We start from the raw sequence: 18,792 nt of genomic DNA, 5'->3' as shown, positions 1-18,792 counted from the left end.
GTACAGTTTATTGATATCGCTGTTCCTGGAGATGCCAGAGTTGAAGAAAAACAGCTAGAAAAAATCGTGAAATATCGCGATCTGGCGATCAAAACTACACGGCTATGGATGAAGCATGTAAGAGTGATACCCATTGTCATCGGGGCGCTTGGCACCATGTCCAAGAATTTTACAAGATACATCCACAAATTGCAGCTTCCTGCAATAACACCAGCGGGACTACAAAAAAGAACATTGTGTATTTTAAGAAGGTATTTGGTCGATACTTAGGACGCTGGCAGCAACCCCTATCAGTCATTAGCACCAGTCAATGGTATTTGTAATGCATTTTTGAATGTTCAGTTGGCTGAGTTTCATGTTTAATGAATAAAACAGATAATGAAGATGAAGATGATGCTAATGATAATAATAATGTTCAGTTGGCTGAGTTTCATGTTTAATGAATAAAAGAGATAAGACGTTTAGCAACCTCTCTGGAAAGCTGCTTACACAGCCTCCCAGTTGGCACCTACCCAGGAATAAATCTATATATTGGATTTATTCCTGGGTAAGTAACAGCTGCGGTAACCTAAATCTTGCCTCACAATCAGGAGGTTGTGAGTTTGATCCTAGGTAGAGGCAGATGCTTGTGCAGGGGGTTGGACTAGATGACCTGAAAGATCCCTTCCAACCCTGTTAATTGGTTACATAGAGACCCAAAACACTTTGAACTACCCACATCCGGGTCTCACTGCCAGGGCCGTCCCCGACTTCCGCTTCGCTTCCAGGCTCTTCCGGGCGAGCTAGGCCTCTCCTCTCTATCATACGCCCCGTTATTCTACAACGGCTTGGCCGCGACATGGCGGTTCTATTGGGCCTCCAGAAACCGGAAGTCGCGCTCCAGACACACCGGGAAGAGGGGTTCCGCTCCCCGGAAGTAGTTTCGGCCGATGCCGGAAGAGAAGGCCCCGGCAAACGGCGAGAGCCTAAGATGGCGGAGGTGGTGAGTGCGGAGTGGAGGGAAAGGTAGAGTAGCCCGCGGCATCCCGGGGCCTTCCTCGATCGCCCGCTTAATTTCTCCTTTTGTTTTTTATTTTGCAGGAGGAAGTGACCGAAGGGTGTAACCTCCCCGTCTTGCGCCGTAACCAAGAAAACGAAGACGAGTGGCGTGAGTAACGGGGGTGGGCGGGGCTTGAGAAGGAGTGGGCGGGGCCTGAGAAGGAGTGGGCGGGGCCACGTGAAATGGTCAATGGAGCTTGCAAGTCCCATTCAGACTTTGTTGGAGGAGGAGTTTAAAGGGGGAGGGGCTTAGTGGGCTGCCAAAAAAGTGGGGGGCCCCCAAGGAGGAGACTCTCCCTGAAGGGCTCCCCAACATTAGGACTGGGATAAGAGCGAGAAAAAAGGCAGTGCAGAATAGTGGTCAGAGCACTCCGATCTCTCTCTTATTTAAATAATATTACCTTCGAAAATCCAGCCGGAATTGCAAAAGAGTAACAGAAGAGTTGGAAGGGTCCCTGGAGGTCATCTAGTCCAACCCCCTGCCTGACCCTACCCCATTTCTGACATAGGGCTGTCCAGTTTTCACTTGAAAGCTTCCATTGATGAAGCTCTCACAATTTCTGAATAACAGAATAATAACATAGCTGGAAGGGACCTTGTAGGTCATCTAGTCCACCCCCCCACCCGAGCAGTCTCTTCTTGAATGCTTCCAGTGATCATTTTAAAACTGATTTTGCCTCTTAGCTTCGTTTTTTTTCTCCGGCTTATCTCTGCAGTGTGTCATTTGGTTCTTAGTCGAGCCAAATTTACCTCCTGGTGGAAAAAGTGTTTTTGGGGGGAAATCTGAGTTTTCGTAAGTGTTAGAAAGAGAAAGTGGCCAGCCTTGGTTTTTCTCCTGTAATAATCTGCTTTTTTCTTTTCACAGCGCTGGCTGAAATCCTGAGTGTCAAAGACATCAGTGGCCGGAAACTTTTCTATGTTCACTATATTGATTGTGAGTAAACGAACCACAGGTGGGAACCACTGGATGGTTGGGAAGGAAAATATTTTCTGGACGGAGATTATGAAAATTGGGAGTTGGTTGGGGGTGAGTGGAGGGCCGCTACAATCCTATCTGGACCACTATGAAACTGAAATCAAGATAATTTATGACCACAGGTTGTCCTCAGCTTACAACCATTCATTTAATGACAGTTCCAAGTTACAACGGCATTGAAAACAGTGACATGACTGTTTTTCACACTTATGACTGTCACAGCATTCCCCAGGATCATGTGATCAAAATTCAGACGCTTGGCAACTGACTCGTGTTTATGACGGTTGCGGTGTCATGTGTGATCCTCTTTTGCGACCTTCTGACCAGCAAAATCGGGAGGGGGCAGATTCACTTAACAACCGTGTCCTGAACTTAACAAATGCAGTGATTCACTTAACGAGTGTGGCAAGAAAGATTGTAAAATGGAGCAAAATTCATGTAGCAACATAAATTTTAGCCTCAATTTTGGTTGTAAGTTGAGGACTACTTGGATACCCCAGAGGTCCAAAATGTTGGCTTGTTATCGACGGCACTTAAAAGATCTCTCCTCTATCTATCTATCTATCTATCTCTCTCTCTCTCTCTCTCTCTCTCTCTCTCTCTCTCTCTCTCTCTCTCTCTATCTCTCTATCTATCTATATATATATATATATACACACACACACACATATATACATATACGTATACATATACATACACGCACACACACACACACATATACATACATACATACATACATACATACATATATATCACCATCTCCTGATTGGTCCAAAGTCACCCAGCTGGCTTTCGTGCCTAAGGCAGGACTAGAACTCCCAGTCTCCTGGTGATTGTCCCAAAGTAACCCAACTGGCTTTCATGCCTAAAGTGGGACTAGAACTCCCAGTCTCCTGGTGATTGGCCCTCTCATCTTAGTTTCATACCTATCGCGGGACTAGAACTCTCCGTCTCCTGGTTCCTAGCCTCGTGTCTTATCCAATATAACCTTCCCTCCCCCCCCCCCTCACTGAATCCCTGAGTGCCTTTTCCTAAACAAAACTCCTGTCTTGCCTTAACTATACAGTCAACAAGCGTCTGGACGAATGGGTCACTCACGACCGGCTGGATTTAAAGAAGATCCAGTTCCCCAAGAAAGAAGCCAAGACCCCCACCAAGAACGGGCTGCCCGGATCCCGGCCCAGCTCCCCGGAACGTGACGTGGTAGGATGCGCGAGGCTTCGGGGGAGGGAGCGGCGTTGACGGGAAGAGCCTGTTTGGGAGGAGAGTCCTAGCCATCAGTTAGGGGTGGGGGTGGGGGTGGGGGTGGGAGGCACGGTTGAAATTCCAGCCCAGGTGATAACAAAACCCAGGAATGTTTCTACGACGTCAGGACGGGGGAGTTTGAGAGCATTGATAGTTCGATTCTGCTTCTTCCCTGCCGAGATCTCCGCCTGCAGCTCGGCCTGGAGACAGGGGTCTCCTCCCCCCGTACGTTTCCCCGCCCCCCCAAGCAGGAACCCGCGTCATGTTGGTAATGCCCGCCTTCCTCTCTATTCAGAGGAAGACCTTGGATCTACAACCAGCCACTCCATCCAGCGGTAAAACCCTACCCATCCCGGTGCAGATAACCCTCCGTTTTAACCTATCTAAAGAGAGGGAGGCCGTCCCTGGCTCGCCCGACCAACCCCTCTCCTCCAGCTCCTGCGTCCAGCCAAACCATCGTTCTACGGTACAAAAACTGGCACTTGGCCGCTTGTTCCTTTTGATGTCGCGCTTGCTCGGCCCCTTTTCTCCAGAGGCCGCACTAGCTGGTGGGGGGGTTGAGTTAGGTCTGGGCTAGCGAGCGAGACCTCCGGGGGTGGGTGGGTGGGTGCGTCCAGGGGCATTGTGGGTCCTTCCAGGGCCCCCACTTCCCCTCCTGAGTCAAGCCAGGACAGGGCAGACCGTGTCCCATCCCAGAACAGAAGGGGGGGGGGGGAAAGACACTTAAAGAGACCACGATATTAAGTTTAAACCACAGATGAAGAGGGCTAGGCCACCTTTAAGCCACAGATGCATTGGGTCCGGCTTGCTACAGGTATGTCCTCGACTTAACGACCACGATTTCCAAAGTTTCTCTGGCTAAGCTGAGTGGGTTTTCCTACCGTTTTAGTACCGTTGTAACTTCTGACGGTCACTAAGTGAAGGGTCGTTAGCCGGGGACCTATCTGTATGAAGTTTCAGGCAGGAATGGAATGGGCTTGACAACTGAATTTGAAGAATGGACGGACGTAAATTGGTCAGGGGCTCAGTGGTCAGAATGGAGTATGGCAGGCTCGCTCTGCCGACTGCCAGCAGTTCGATCATGACCGGATCAAGCTTGACTCAGCCTTCTATCTTTCCAAGGTCGGTAAAAGGAGGATCCAGATTGTTGGGGGCAAGAGGCTGACTCTGTAAACCTTTTAGAGAGGGGCTGTAAAGCACTGGGAAGCGGTACATAAGTCTAAGGGCTATTGCTACTGCTGTTCTATTTTGTTCTATATTCTATGCTATATACTATTCCATATTCTCTATTGTATTCTATATTCTATTCTATGTTCTATGTTCTATCCTGTATTCTATTCTATGTTCTATATTCTATCCTATATTCTATTCTCTATTCTCTATTGTATTCTATATTCTATTCTGTTCTATATTCTATCCTATATTCTATCCTGTATTCTATCTTCTATATTGTATTCCATATTCTATTCTATGTTCTATATTCTATCCTGTATTCTATTTTATATTCTATATTGTATTCCATATTCTGTTCTATGTTCTATATTCTATCCTGTATTCTATTCTCTATTCTCTATTGTATTCTATATTCTATTCTATGTTCTATATTGTATTCCATATTCTATTCTATGTTCTATATTCTATCCTATATTCTATCCTGTATTCTATTCTCTATTCTCTATTGTATTCTATATTCTATTCTATGTTCTATATTCTATCCTATGTTCTATCTTGTATTCTATTCTGTTTTATTTTCTATCGTATAATCTATCATGTATTCTATTCTATATTCTATTCTATGTTCTATTTTCTATCCTATATTCTATCCTGTATTCTATTCTATGTTCTATATTCTATCCTATATTCTATCCTGTATTCTATTATATATTCTATATTGTATTCTATATTCTATTCTATGTTCTATATTCTATTCTTTGTTCTATATTTTATATTCTATTCTATATTCTATCCTATATTCTATTATATATTTTATATTCTACTCAGAATCCTATTCTAGTCTGAATCCTATTCCATTCCATTCTACTGCTTTTCCATCTTATGCTGAAAACCTTTCCCATTTAGCCCAGTTTCAAACTGGTTTAACTAGATAAATGGATTCTGTCCCCAATTAGAAGCTGTGGCAGCTCACTAGCTGACACTGGGCCAATCGCACGCTCTACCTTGCAGGGTTGTTTTGTGAAAAATCTAAGGCAGACGAAGCCATAACCCTAACTTCTATAAGCCTAAGGGGGGAGGGGGTCGTATCAGAGACAGGGCGGAGACCCAGCTTTTAATCCCTTCTCAGTCCCAGCGCAGAGTTCAGGTCAGTCCTTCCCTTCTCAGCCTACCAGTCGGGGGTGGTTGGAAGGGGGAAGGGGCTGTGCTAAGAGAGGGAAGGCCTGGGTTCAAATCCTGCCCTGAAGCTCCCCGAATGACTTGGATCCAGTCACACTTCCTTATCCCGGCCTTATGGAGGAATCTGGGGCTTCCCCAAAGCTCTCTTGCGCACCTTTGGAGCTGCTAAAAAGAAAATCGATACGGTTCAGATCTCTGAAGGCCTGAACCAACATCACAATGGGCCTTGAATTCTCCCGCCGAAGCCTCTACAACTTGGTAAAAGGGCCCCTGGGCCTTGTTTTGCGAAGGAGACGGTTTTACAGGTAGTCCTCGACTTACGACCACAACTAAGCGCTAAGTAAATTCCCCCTTCTCCCCCGCCCCCTTCCGTTTTACCACTTGGCTGACTGCGGTTGTTCAGCGAATCGCTGCGTTTCTTAAACGAGCCGCACGGTTGTTAAGTGAATCCGGCTTCCTCATCGACTTTGTCCGACGGTCGCAAAAAGGGGATCACGTGACACCCACCCACCCACGAACCGTCCTAAATATGAGTCGGTTGCTAAGCGTCTGAATTTTGATTGCATAACCACGGGGATGTTGCAGCGGCCATAACTGCGAACAGGGTGGATTTGATTTAAATCGAGCCGATTTAAATCCTGATTTAAATCACTAGTAAAAGGGCTTGATTTAAATCGACTCGGTTTAAGCCATCATTGTTAAAGAGCAGTTGTCATCTCTGACCTGCAATTGATTCACTGAGAGTCCCAAAATTGCAGAATCTGCAGCCTCGTGCTACATAACGAAGCTCCATTTCAGGCCGAATAAAATAAATGATTAATGTACCTTAAATAGAAAAATATCTTTAGATAGATTTTTACTCCAAAGGCATTTGATTAAAATAAGCTTGATAAAAAATTTTTAAAAATCCAGTTTAAAATAAAAAGTCAGATTTTCTTTTTAAAAAATCATTGATTTTTATCTACCCTGAATAAGAAAAACTCCTAACTTGCCGTTTCCAGTGCCGTTGTGACGGCCACTAAGTGAATTGTTGTAAGTCGAGGACTGCTTGTATTCCGGGTAAAGCAGCTTTCCTAAGTCGTTCCCCCCACCCCATTGATCAAAGTTGTGGTGGTACAAGGATACAAGGATGGGTTTCTAATAGGTGGGCCAGGGTAGAATCAGTCCTTCTTTAACTCAGCAACTTAAAAGATGAATGGACTTCAACTCCCAGAATCCCCTCGCAAGCTTCAATTTAAGATGGGTGGGCTTCAACTCCGACAATCCCCCAGCCAATATGATGGCTGAGGGATTCTGGGAGTTGAAGTCCACCCACCGTAAAATATGGTGGCTGAAGGATTCTGGGAGTCGAGGTCCACACCTCTTAAAACATGCTTGCTGGGAGTCAAAGCCCATTAAAGCATGTTGGCTGGGGAATTCTGGGAGTTGAAGTCCACCCGTCTCTTAAAAGTTGAGAAACACTGCTCCAGAGAGAGCCAGCCAATCAGAGGCCTTGTATGACTCTTCTTCTCACCCCCCCCAACTTCATTCACCTGGAAAGTAGCTGCAGAGATCCCTCCCACCGATCCCAGGCCGAGTCTCCCCATATTTTGCGATGCTGGTGGAAAATTGGGGAGGGGAAGAAGAGAGGAGGAGGAAGAGGAGGCAGCCTGCCACCCCCCCCCCCCTAGAACTTGTTTGCTTTGGTCTCTTCCAGAAACGGAAGGTGGAAGTGGTCTCCCCCGCAACCCCCATCCCTGTTGTGAGCGAGACAACACAGGCCTCGGTTTTCCCCCAGGTAAGTGCATGAAAAGAAATCCAGGTGCGATCCACGGCTAAAATTGAGCCCAAAACTTTTTGTGGCTAAAGTGAGACATTTGCGAGTTTGTCCCTATTTTACCGACTTTCTTGCCACCCTTAAGTGAATCGCTTGCAGTTGTTGAGGGAGCAACTCGGTCGTTAAGCGAATCTGGCTTCCCCATTGACTTGGCTCGTCGGAAGGTCGCAAAAGCGGATCACGTGACCTCCCGGGGACACTGCAAACCGTCATAAATACGAGTCAGTTGCCAAGCGTCTGAAATTTGATCACGTGACCCTGGGGGAATGCTGTGATGGTCGTAAGTGTGAAGCGCGGTCATAAATCACTTTTTTTCAGTGCCGTTGTAACTTTGGACAGTCACTGAATGAAGTGTTGTAAGTGCTCTTTCCCCATGGGGCACTCTCCAGACGCATCGGTGCCAGCCACAACTCAGGGATACTAGCCTACCCCGTATCCAGGTCGTCCACTGGGGAAAAGCTGAGCCAAAAGACGCTACTGCGTGGAAGGCTGAGTGCATGCGCGCGCCCGCTTACATTTGCAAACGGGTAGCAAAGGTAAGTGGACACTGTCAGAGTTTGTTGCAAAAATCAAATCCAGAAAAGCATCCACAGATCACTGATTCAGCAGGATTCATTATTATTATTATTATTATTATTATTATTATTATTATTTATTTGTCTTGTATGCCGCCCACTCCCGGAGGACTCCGGGCGGCTCACAAAATTCATGAACTTCTTTATATGCATAATAACACAGGAGTAAAATGTACAATACCAACAGCAGATTCTTCCAACATGGTAGAGAGGAGAGATTGAGATTTCAGTTTCAGTTCAGCAGAGCAGACAAGTTTCAGTTTCAGTTCAGTGCTCGGAGCTTAATACCAACAAAGAGAACCTCTATAGAGCGGAGTTAAGCTAAGCCACGCCCAGGCACCAAACTCTTTTCAGTTTCCAAACAACCCTCATTGGCTGACTTAGTTGCTATGCCTATTCATTGGCTGGTCTTGTTACCATGTCTTTGCCGGTTCATGAATATGCTGACAAATACCACCCCTGCTTCAAAGCCATTTCTGACCCTATCAAAGCCGTAAGAAGACCCCCAAAATGTTCCCATTCAGGTGCCCCCTCCTAAAGTCAGCTCACCCCCCCCCCCCTGTAAAGTTCTTTTAGTAACCGTTCAAAGTTAGTGAGACACTTATGACCATTTTTCACACTTATGACCGTTGCAGTATTCCCCAGGGTCATGTGATTTACATTCAGATCCTTGTCCACTGACTCACAATTTTGACGGTTGCATTGTCCCAGAGTGATGTGATCCTCCTTTACGACCTTCTGACAAGCAAAAGAGAATGAGGACGCCAGATTCCCATGTGACTCACTTTACAATGGCAGCGATTCATTAAACAAAAGTGGCAAGAAAGAGGGTAAACTGGGACAAAACTCACTTAACAAACATCTCACTTAGCAATGGAATTTTGGGCTCAATTGTGGTAGTAAGTTGAGGACTTCTTGTAATGCCCTCTTTGTCCCCTTCTCTTTTCCAGAATGGCTCCGCTCGCCGAGCCGTGGCCGCCCAGCCGGGCCGGAAGAGAAAATCCAACTGTCTCGGGACAGATGAGGTACATATCCGGGCCGGGAAGTTGGTGGCACCCATCTCCATTGCCGCTTGGGAGGGGAGCACGCCTGGCTGCTTCTCCCATCCCGAACGGACCCCCTTTTCGATTCTTGCAAGCAGGATTCCCAGGACAGCTCGGACGGGATCCCGTCGGCGCCCCGCATGACGGGCAGCTTGGTCTCAGACCGGAGCCACGATGACATCGTCACCCGCATGAAGAACATCGAATGCATCGAACTCGGGCGCCACCGCCTCAAACCCTGGTACTTCTCGCCCTACCCTCAGGAGCTCACCGCCCTCCCCGTCGTCTACCTCTGCGAATTCTGCCTTAAGTATGTCAAGAGCCTCAAATGCCTCCAGAGGCACCTGGTAAGGGGTCCCCCTTTCCTCCATCTCCCCACCACCAATCCAGCCTTGGATCAAAGTTGTCCCAATCCCCTCTTCAATTATTTGCAATGATCCCATATCAGCTGAAGGATAGCAATAGCCCTTAGACTTATATACCGCTTTGCAGTGCTTTTACAGCCCTCTCTAAGTGGTTTACAGAGTCAGCCTCTTGCCCCCAACAATCTGGATCCTCATTTGACCCACCTCGGAAGGCTGAGTCAACCTTGAGCCGGTCAGGATCAAACTCCTGGCAATGGGCAGAGTTAGCCTGCAATACTGCATTCTAACCACTGTAAGGAACATAGCAATAGCACTTAGACTTATATACTGCTTCACAGTGCTCTTACAGCCCTCTAAGCGGTTTACAAAGTCAGCCTCTTGCCCCCAACAATCAGGATCCTCATTTTACCAACCTCAGAAGGATGGAAGGCTAAGTCACCCTTGAGCCGGTCAAAATCGGACTCCAGGCAGTGGGCAGGGTTAGCCTCCCATACTGCATTCTAACCACTGCGTGACCCTGTCTCGTCCACTCTCCCATCGTCCCCAGCCCACCCCGCTGCTCTGCCTGCCTCCTCTTTCTGGTTTCAGTGTAGTTTATAAAATCTTCTCTGTCATTTTGATCTTCCTTTTATTTGACTCAAAATCCTCATCCCTGCCGTTTTAATGTTTTCATTTTTCTTCTGTAGGTTTTTAAAATCCTCACCTATTTTTTTAATGTTTTAAAACTTCTATCTAGGTTAAAATCTTCGTCTCTAGTCTTAACGTTTTAAGCATTCTTCTGTTTAACAGAATCCTTGATTGAAGCACCATTTTTCTTTGTGAGAAAAAAAAACCAATCCAACTCCGTGGTTTCCTTTCCTGCAGATGAAGTGCGATTTGAGGCACCCTCCGGGTAACGAAATCTACCGCAAAGGGACCATTTCCTTCTTTGAGATCGACGGCCGGAAGAACAAGGCAAGCAAAATTTTTGATAATAATAAAATACCTTAGCGGTGCATCAGGTCTTCCGCAGTCTGGAATCCGCCTACATTTCCCAGAGTTCCTTGCCTGTCCCATTCATGGGGAAATCCGTTCTCGCCCACGTTAAACATGCCACTTTCTGCGTGTATTTTTGTTCTGGATATTGAATGGCGGGCCTCTAGTGTAAAGTTTCAAAGGCACACGGTGGCTCAGTGGCTAATAATCCTGACAGGTAGGACTCAAAGAAAGGTGAAAATGCAGCAGGTGCCCAGTAGAAAAAGGCATTCAAACCAAGATCCAAGTTTCTAGCCCTCAGGGAAACCAGTCAGCCTTTGCTCGGCTTCTTTCCCGCACTCCTCCCCAAAACCATTTTGTCTGTCCCGGTATTATATTTTAAGCATGTGGCTCAGTGGCTAAGACGCTGAGCTTGTGGATCCGAAAGGTCGGCAGTTCGAATCCCTAGCGCTGCGTAACGGAGTGAGCCCCTGTTCCTTGTCCCAGCTTCTGCCAACCTAGCAGTTTTTTTTTTTTTTTTTTTTTTTTCCCTTTCAAAATATTTTATTCAATTTTCACATTCCATTTGCAATCATTTATATACAGGGTATTTACTATAAGAAAAGAAAAAAAAGGAAAAAAAAAGAAAAAGGGAAAACGAACAAGTAAAAAGGAAACACAACTCATCATTCACAACCCCACCTCCTCCATACACCCCATCTACCCCCTCCAACTTTCCTTTCTCCCTCTAACACTCCCCTCCTACTTCCCTTTCCCCTCAAACCTTCCTTCTCCCCTTACTCCCCAGACACCCTCCTTACATTCCCCTTACTCCTTACATTCCCCTTACTCCTTCCTTACTCCTCCCTCTTCCTTCCCTCTACCTCCCTCCTTGGTGTATGCCTTTATTCGAGTGTTGTTTGATCTGATAAAAGTAAAATGAACCAAGGAAAAAATAATAATAATAATAATAAAAAAAAAAGAACCACCGTATATAAATACATTCTTGTTCTTGTTAAAACTATGTTAACACCCCCCCACCCCACCCCCCACAATCCCCATCCCTAATCCTCCCGACTTCCCAGGGCCCACACCTGGCACTACCTTCTATCTAAAATATCTTGTATACATATGGATTAAAAAATAAAAGTAATATATCAAAAAAAAAAGAAAAGCAGAGAAAGAAAAAAAAAAGGAAAAAAAAAAGAAAAGAGAAAAGAGAAAAAAGAAAAAAAAAGAAACCACTCTTTGTGTTGATCTCAGCCCCCCATCTTTATCTATGCTTAAATAGTATAAATCATTCTATCTATGTTTTATTCTCATCTCTTACTTCTTTGCTATTTACCCCGACCTTCTGTAGGCTCTCCCGTTCCCTTCCTAAACCTCATGATCCCTTCCAATAAGATTTAAGCAGCGTGGATCATGCCATATATTCAGATATAACTTTACAGACAAGTAATCAAACTTTCCCTTCTAGTAAAATTTAAACAACGTAAATGATCTTTCTTTACCCCTTTTTCAAACAATAATTCAAAATAATCTAACCAGATTTCCCCTTCTTAGTAAGGTTAAGCAGCGTAGATCAGATATTACCTTACACAGGAATCAATTTCTATCTTAAGATAGATTTTAAGCATGTGGCTCAGTGGCTAAGACGCTGAGCTTGTGGATCCGAAAGGTCGGCAGTTCGAATCCCTAGCGCTGCGTAACGGAGTGAGCCCCTGTTCCTTGTCCCAGCTTCTGCCAACCTAGCAGTTTTGAAAGCAGGTAAAAACTGCAAGTAGAAAAATAGGGACCACCTTTGGTGGGAAGGGAACAGCGTTCCGTGCGCCTTTGGTGTTGAGTCATGCCGGCCACATGACCACGGAGACATCTTCAGACAGCGCTGGCTCTTGGGCTTTGAAACAGTGATGAGCACCGCCCCCTAGAGTTGGGAACAACTGGCACAGATGTGCGAGGGGGCCTTTACTTTAGTGTAAAGTTCACCAACCTGAAAAAGTCCACCAGGTACTGGTACAATCCTCAACTTACAATGATTCACTTAGTGACCATTCAAGCTAATAATGGCACTGGGAATAATGGCTGTTTTTTCACACTTATGACTGCTGCAGTATCCCCGCAGGCACATGATCAAGATTCAGACATATGGCAACTGATTCATATTTAGGATGGTCACATGGTCTCGGGGTCGCGTGATCCTCTTTTGCGACCTTCTGACAAGCCAAGTCAACGGGGAAGCCAGGTTCACTTAACGACCGTGTGACTAACTTAATAGTTGCAGCAATTTCCCTAACAACGGTGGCAAGGTTGTAAAACGGGGCGTGAAACTCGCTTAGAAACAGAAATTTGCAGCTCGGTCTTGGTCGTAAGTCAGGGATTACATGTAGTCCTCAACCTATGGGTACAGGCAGCCCTCAAATTTACGACCATCCGATCTTCAACAGTGTACCCTGTTTCCCCCCAAAATACGACCCAACTGGAAAATAAGCCTTGGCATGATTTTTTCAGGATGGTTATAATATAAGCCTACCCCAAATATAAGACCCCGTTAAGATCATCAACCACACGGATGGCATTTAGCACCGTATTTTCCAGAAAATAGGCTCCAATGCGTCTTTCAGAGTAAAAATTAATATAAGACCTGGTCTTATTTTCGGGGGAAAGATGGTGTTCATCCTTTCGTCCTTTCCTTTTCCTCTTCCAGAGTTATTCGCAAAATCTTTGCCTCCTGGCGAAATGCTTCCTCGATCACAAAACCCTCTACTACGACACGGATCCCTTCCTCTTCTATGTCATGACTGAATACGACAGCAAAGGCTTCCACATTGTCGGCTATTTCTCCAAGGTGAGTCTTTGCTCGATTTTTTTTTTTAAAAAAACAGTTTTTCTGTTCCCATGCTGTCATTCTCCCTCTCCCTCTCCCCCCCTCTCTCTCCTCTTTTATGAGAAAGAGAGAGTGAGAGAAAGGGAAAGAGGAAAAAGAAAAAAGGAAAGAGAAAGAAAGGAAAAAGGAAAGGAAAAAGGAAAGAAAAAAGAAAGGGAAAGAAAGAGAAGAGGTAAGGAAAAAAATGAAAAGAAAGGGAAGGGAAAGAGAAAAAGAAAGAAAAAGGAAAGAAAGGAAAAGAAAAAGGGAAAAAAGAAAAGAGGACCAAGAGAGAGATCAAGTTAAGATTCCACAGGTGGACGGTGAATGGCCCCTCCCATAGGACATAAAAGAGGAGCAAAAGGGGAGGGGGCTTTTGCAGGAAACAATTTGTTCATTCAATTCGTTTCAGGAGTGTGAAGATCTGTCCATGAATCTCAGAGACTCTGTGCCCTGTCTTTCCCGAGTTTGGGAAATATTGACATGGCAGCTTTCCAAGCTAGATAAGGTCTGTGGTCATAAATACTCCTTTGAAAGACTGTTTGCCAGGCCTTGGCTGAAGGTGAAGGAGAGGAATTCACACTCGTTTTATAAAGGAACTAGGACTCTGCCTCGTGCTTTTTGGGGAAGCCTAGGTCAGAAATGTAGCTTGTCAGGCTGATCTGCGTTTGGCCAAAAATCTTGGCAAAGTTGGGACAGGAAAGGCCGGATCCTTATATTCTGTTCGTCTCGTTCTTTCTCACAGGAAAAGGAATCCACCGAAGACTACAACGTGGCGTGCATTCTGACATTACCTCCTTATCAGAGACGGGGTTATGGCAAGCTGCTGATTGAGTTCAGTAAGTGAGACTTCCTCTTTCGAATTCTGAACAACTGAACTTACAACCATTCACAGAATGGCTTTTCAGAGTTACGACGGCACTGCAGAAAAGTGGCTGAGGATCTGTCCTCACACTTACGACAGCATCACATGATCTACATTCAGGCACTTGGCAACGGGCCTGTATTTACAAAACAGAGTCCTCAACCTGCAACAGTTCACTTAGGGACTGATCGAAGTTACGAAGTGACTTGTGACTGTTTTTTGCACTTAACGATGGTTGCAGTGACCCGGGGGGTGGTGGTGGTGGTGGTGTTGTCACTTGATCCTGTTTTGCAACCTTCTGGCAGTGGGAAAGTCAGATACACTTAACGACCATGTTCCTAATTTAACCACTGCGGCGATTTGCTTAACAAACGTGGCGAGAATAGTTGTAAAATGGGACAAGCCCACTTAACACACATTTCACTGAGCAACATGAATTTGGGGTTCCAATGTGGTCGTAACTTGAGGACTACCTGTAACGGCCGCATCCTGGTAACCCATCCCAGATGGCTTCCAACCAACAGCGAGTCGGAGAAGCCAGGTTTGTTTAATGAATGCATGATTCACTTAATGACGGTGGGAAAAAGATCGTAAAATGGTCAAAACTCACGTTAACGTTTCACTAAACAACCATCTTGATTAGCAATTGGAAATATTGGTTGTAAATAGAGCACCACTTATACTTCAATCCATCCCCCAAGTGATCCTGGTGTCAGCGTTCCAAGTATCATGTAGAATTAAATCAGAGTCCAAGGCTTAACGATCCTTAAAGTTCCAATTTAATAAAGCAGACATCTTAGCACATCTGTGTTAATCCCAATTCTGGAAATGACATCAGAATCCCACCCAGTTAAAAGTTCATGATCTTGTGCCCACACCCACAATCCATCACATGGTCCAATCTTCTTCTTCCACGCTGGCATCTCCACCCAGCTGCTTCCGGTCAGGTGTAAAAGTGCAGAGACAAAAGACGACCTTGGCTTCTAGTAAAGAATGACAACAATACATTCCACAATCCTACTCCTGTCTATTCCCCCCTCTCATCAACTATACTAATGAAACAGCATAATGAAATAAGAGAAAGTGTGCCAGGCCAAAATTCTAAAAGGAATATAATTGCAGGCCTGACACCTGGATGTTTCTTAAAATCCTGGCTTGTTTTTAACTCAGTTCTGTCTCTCCCCTCCAGGTTATGAGCTGTCCAAGGTGGAAGGCAAGACAGGCACCCCTGAAAAACCCCTCTCGGATTTGGGCCTCTTATCGTACCGCAGCTACTGGTCCCAGACAATCCTGGAGATCCTGATGAATCTCAAACTGGAGAACGGCGAACGCCCACAGATCACCATCAAGTGAGGACCAAACTAGAAGGACAGTGTGAAAATTGTAGGGAAGGATGGCTTTGAATCCCTCAAAATTTGAGCGGGACAAATCTTTCCCGGAGCCGTCGGCCAGTTGTGGTGTTGTGGGGGGAAACATAAGGCCAGGGATGAAATACGGAAGAGATTCTCCAAAGAGCGGGTTGGATTAGATGACCTCTGTTGATCTCCTTCCTGTTCTTGTGATCTTACTCCGTTTGCTTTCTCCACCTCCGTGATTGATTGATTGATTGATTGATTGGGCTGCTGACTGGGCTAAAAAGCAATTTCATTTTTTTGCCTTCTCCCTGTTTGCCAACGGGAAAAAGAGGCTTTTTTGTCCTCGAAATGTAAGCAGAATTGCCCAGAAATTTAGATCTCCAATATTCATTGGGGCTCTCCCCTCCAATGCTGTTTTCTCCAATCCTGTCCTCCATGCTTGCGTCCCCAACTGAAGAATGTTGCCCAGAATTTTACAGATAAAACTGATCATTACCCATTAGAGCATTTTTGGTTTGATTTTTTTTTTGGTGGGGGGAGGAGGGAACTAAAGTTATGAACAAAAGCTATGTCCAATTTGTTTAACGCTGGACAATAACCCAGCGTTACCCGAGTATTTATTTATAGGGGAGAAATGTCGAGGAATGGAAGGATTGATACTCCTTGCAGGCAGTTGGTCATTTGCATCCTTTTAGAGGGTCGTTGAGGCCACTTGGAGGTTTATCTGGGAATGATTTATATTCCTTGCAGAGAGCTGGTCATTTGGCTCCTTTTAGAGGGTCGTTGAGGCCACTTGGAGGTTTATCTGGGAACGATTTATATTCCTTGCAGAGAGCTGGTCATTTGCATCCTTTTAGAGGGTTGTTGAGGCCACTTGAAGGTTTATCTGGGAACAATTTATATTCCTTGGTCATTTGCATCCTTTTAGAGGCAACTTGGAGGTTTATCTGTGTCCTCTGGGGTCACCGGAGTAGTTTCAGCAGTTCCAAAAAAGCTTCCCACCCCATTTGCACCACTCAGGTGATCCCCGAGGACACGGATAAACTTCCAAGTGGCCTCAACGACCCTCTAAAAGGATGCAAACGACCAGCTGCCTGCAAAGAGCATCAATCCTTCCATTCCCCACCATCCTGTCAGAACTGAGGAAGCCTCATGGATGAGAAGCAAAACATCTTCAAAGAAAGATGTTTTCCCCTTGGGGAAAAAAAAGCACTCTTGGGACAACCACGACCTGGATAATCTCCATAGACATGTGCAAATGAAGATTTTCTCACTTGTCTGTTGCTGGCGTGGCCCAGTTACTATCAGGCCATAAATCCGATGCTGGTCTGTAGCTCTGGGATGAGAGACGCTTTGTTTTAGATGTTGGAAATCTGAAAATGCTTCCAAGCACGGCGGCTTTTCTTCCCCTTCAGCATCTTAACTATTTTCTCCGCCCGTCTCCATCTTTTTCCAGCGAGATCAGTGAAATCACGAGTATCAAGAAGGAGGATGTCATCTCTACGCTTCAATATCTCAACCTCATCAATTATTATAAGGTAAATTTGCCGCTTGGTGGTTCAGACCTCCAAGCCCTCTTCCAAACTCGGTTTCCTTCTTTCTCTCTTTTTTTCTTTCTTACCCCTCTGTTCTGACCCCCCTTGCCCCACACCAACACACTCCGAGTCAAAGATACTTTATGGAATTTATTAACAGACAGACAGGTCCTTGGCAGCAAACCGGCACAGATAAGACTTGGCAGCAATCCAACACAGATAAGCCGTGGCAGCAATCCAGCCTGCCAGGCTCACAATACTGTTCTCCAACATTCGTTAATGCGTTGACTTCTGCAAAAGGGGCGTGTGCACAAGCAGTCCTTTTATAGTCTGGAGAGGAGCCTAATTACCACCAGCTGAGTGTAATTACCTCCTGTAACTGCGCAACTGTTCCTGACGCCTATTAGCTTTTTGGTGCCGGGCATCCAGGAACAATTCACTGCTGACGTCAGGATCACACTCCCTTGTCTCCTCCCCGCTGGTCCAAGGCTCAGGCGCCTCCTGGTGGCCAACCAGCCTCTCTGCGCCCTGCTCTGAGTCGGAACCCTGTCCAGGGTCCTCCAGAGCCGACTCAGAGGGCCTCTCGCTGTCGGAGTCTGGTGGCAGCTCCAACGGCTCCTGCTGGGCCACAACACCCCTCCCTCCTTTCCTTCTCTCATCTTTCTTGGTTTGTCTTCCTTCCTTGCTATATTTCCTTCCTTCCTTCTCATTCTTTCTTTGCTTCCTTGTTTCTTTTACTTCCTTCCCACTTTCTTCTTTTTCTTTTCCTTGCTTCTTTCTCTTTCCTTCCTTCGTTCCTCCTCTCCCTTCCCCCCCGTTTTCTCAATTCTTTCTCTTCCTTTCCATTTCCCTTCCCAAATATTGTCGTTTTGTGACTCCCCAGGGACAGTACATCTTGACCCTCTCCGAGGACATTGTGGACGGGCACGAGCGGGCCATGCTGAAGCGAATTCTGCGCATTGATTCCAAGTGTTTACATTTCACCCCAAAGGACTGGAGTAAGAGGGGGAAGTGGTGAATTCAAAGGCTCCCCCCCCCCACGGGCCCTTTGACTTTGGCAAAAAGCAGGGGGGGGGGTCCCCCCAGGACCTCAGTGTACAGCGGTAGCAGGATCAAGCTGACCACCCCCCCCTTCATCCCTACCCCGCCCCGGACTCTGAACAGCCCTGCGCGTCCCGGATGGCCTTTTCGAGACGGGACTCCGCCAAGACTTTTGTGTACAGTAGTTGAAAAGCACAGACGGGTTGTGTTCAGCCTGCTTATATCGGTCCAGACATTTCTGAATGCTCCCCATACTCCTCCAGGTTGGGGGGGGGGGGCTGAGGGGTTTTTTGCCCCCCTCCCGAGTCCCATGGTGCTCGGGTACAAGCGGATTTGCGGGGTGCACCTTCCGAGCGGCCAGATAATGGATCCCATCCAGCAGCTGATTCTGGCGGGGAGAGGGAGAGCCCACGGCACTCGGGGGCTGAAACCCCGGAGCGGGCACAAGGCCGAGACCCCTCCCGCCGGCTCCAGGTCAGAAGAGATGGGGGCTGTGCGGGCCTCTTCATGCAGGAAAAGCCTGGAGCGCCGAGAAGATGCACCTTTCTCAAAAAGGGACAACTCACCTCTTGTCTCTGATTGGAATAAATGAACAAAGTCCTTTTTTTTAAGGAAATGAGAATCCCACTTGTTTGGCAATTATTTCTTTTTCTTCACTTCTTCCTCTTCTCTCCTTTTCCCATTTGTTTCTTTCCTCCCTTTTTCTTTGTTTCCTTTCTATTCTCTTTCCTTCCTTTCTCAGTTTTTTTTTCTTTTTTCCTTTTCTTTC

At 46.1% G+C, this 18,792-nt stretch overlaps 1 protein-coding gene across 4 annotated transcripts; it reads left to right on the top strand.

The window, feature by feature from the left end:
* Positions 1–890: 890 nt before the first annotated feature.
* KAT5 (lysine acetyltransferase 5) lies at positions 891–18,639 on the top strand. Of its 4 annotated transcripts, none has more exons than XM_032234182.1 (14): positions 891–982; positions 1,081–1,147; positions 1,904–1,972; positions 3,081–3,217; positions 3,555–3,725; positions 7,308–7,388; positions 8,953–9,027; positions 9,144–9,392; positions 10,275–10,364; positions 13,069–13,209; positions 13,973–14,066; positions 15,282–15,441; positions 16,904–16,985; positions 17,866–18,639. In XM_032234182.1, exons 1-14 carry the CDS (start codon positions 971–973, stop codon positions 17,998–18,000), a joined length of 1,563 nt encoding a protein of 520 aa, XP_032090073.1. In that variant the 5' UTR covers positions 891–970; the 3' UTR covers positions 18,001–18,639. The 4 variants fall into 4 exon arrangements, with proteins under 4 accessions (XP_032090073.1, XP_032090070.1, XP_032090075.1 ...); XM_032234179.1 differs by having other exon boundaries at positions 9,141–9,392; XM_032234184.1 differs by lacking the exon at positions 3,555–3,725.
* Positions 18,640–18,792: the final 153 nt, after the last annotated feature.

This window comes from Thamnophis elegans, chromosome 17, assembly GCF_009769535.1.
Source record: "Thamnophis elegans isolate rThaEle1 chromosome 17, rThaEle1.pri, whole genome shotgun sequence".
Classification (NCBI taxonomy): Eukaryota; Metazoa; Chordata; class Lepidosauria; order Squamata; family Colubridae; genus Thamnophis; species Thamnophis elegans.
Note: the sequence above shows the minus strand (reverse complement) of the source record. Positions and strands in the feature narration are given on the sequence as shown.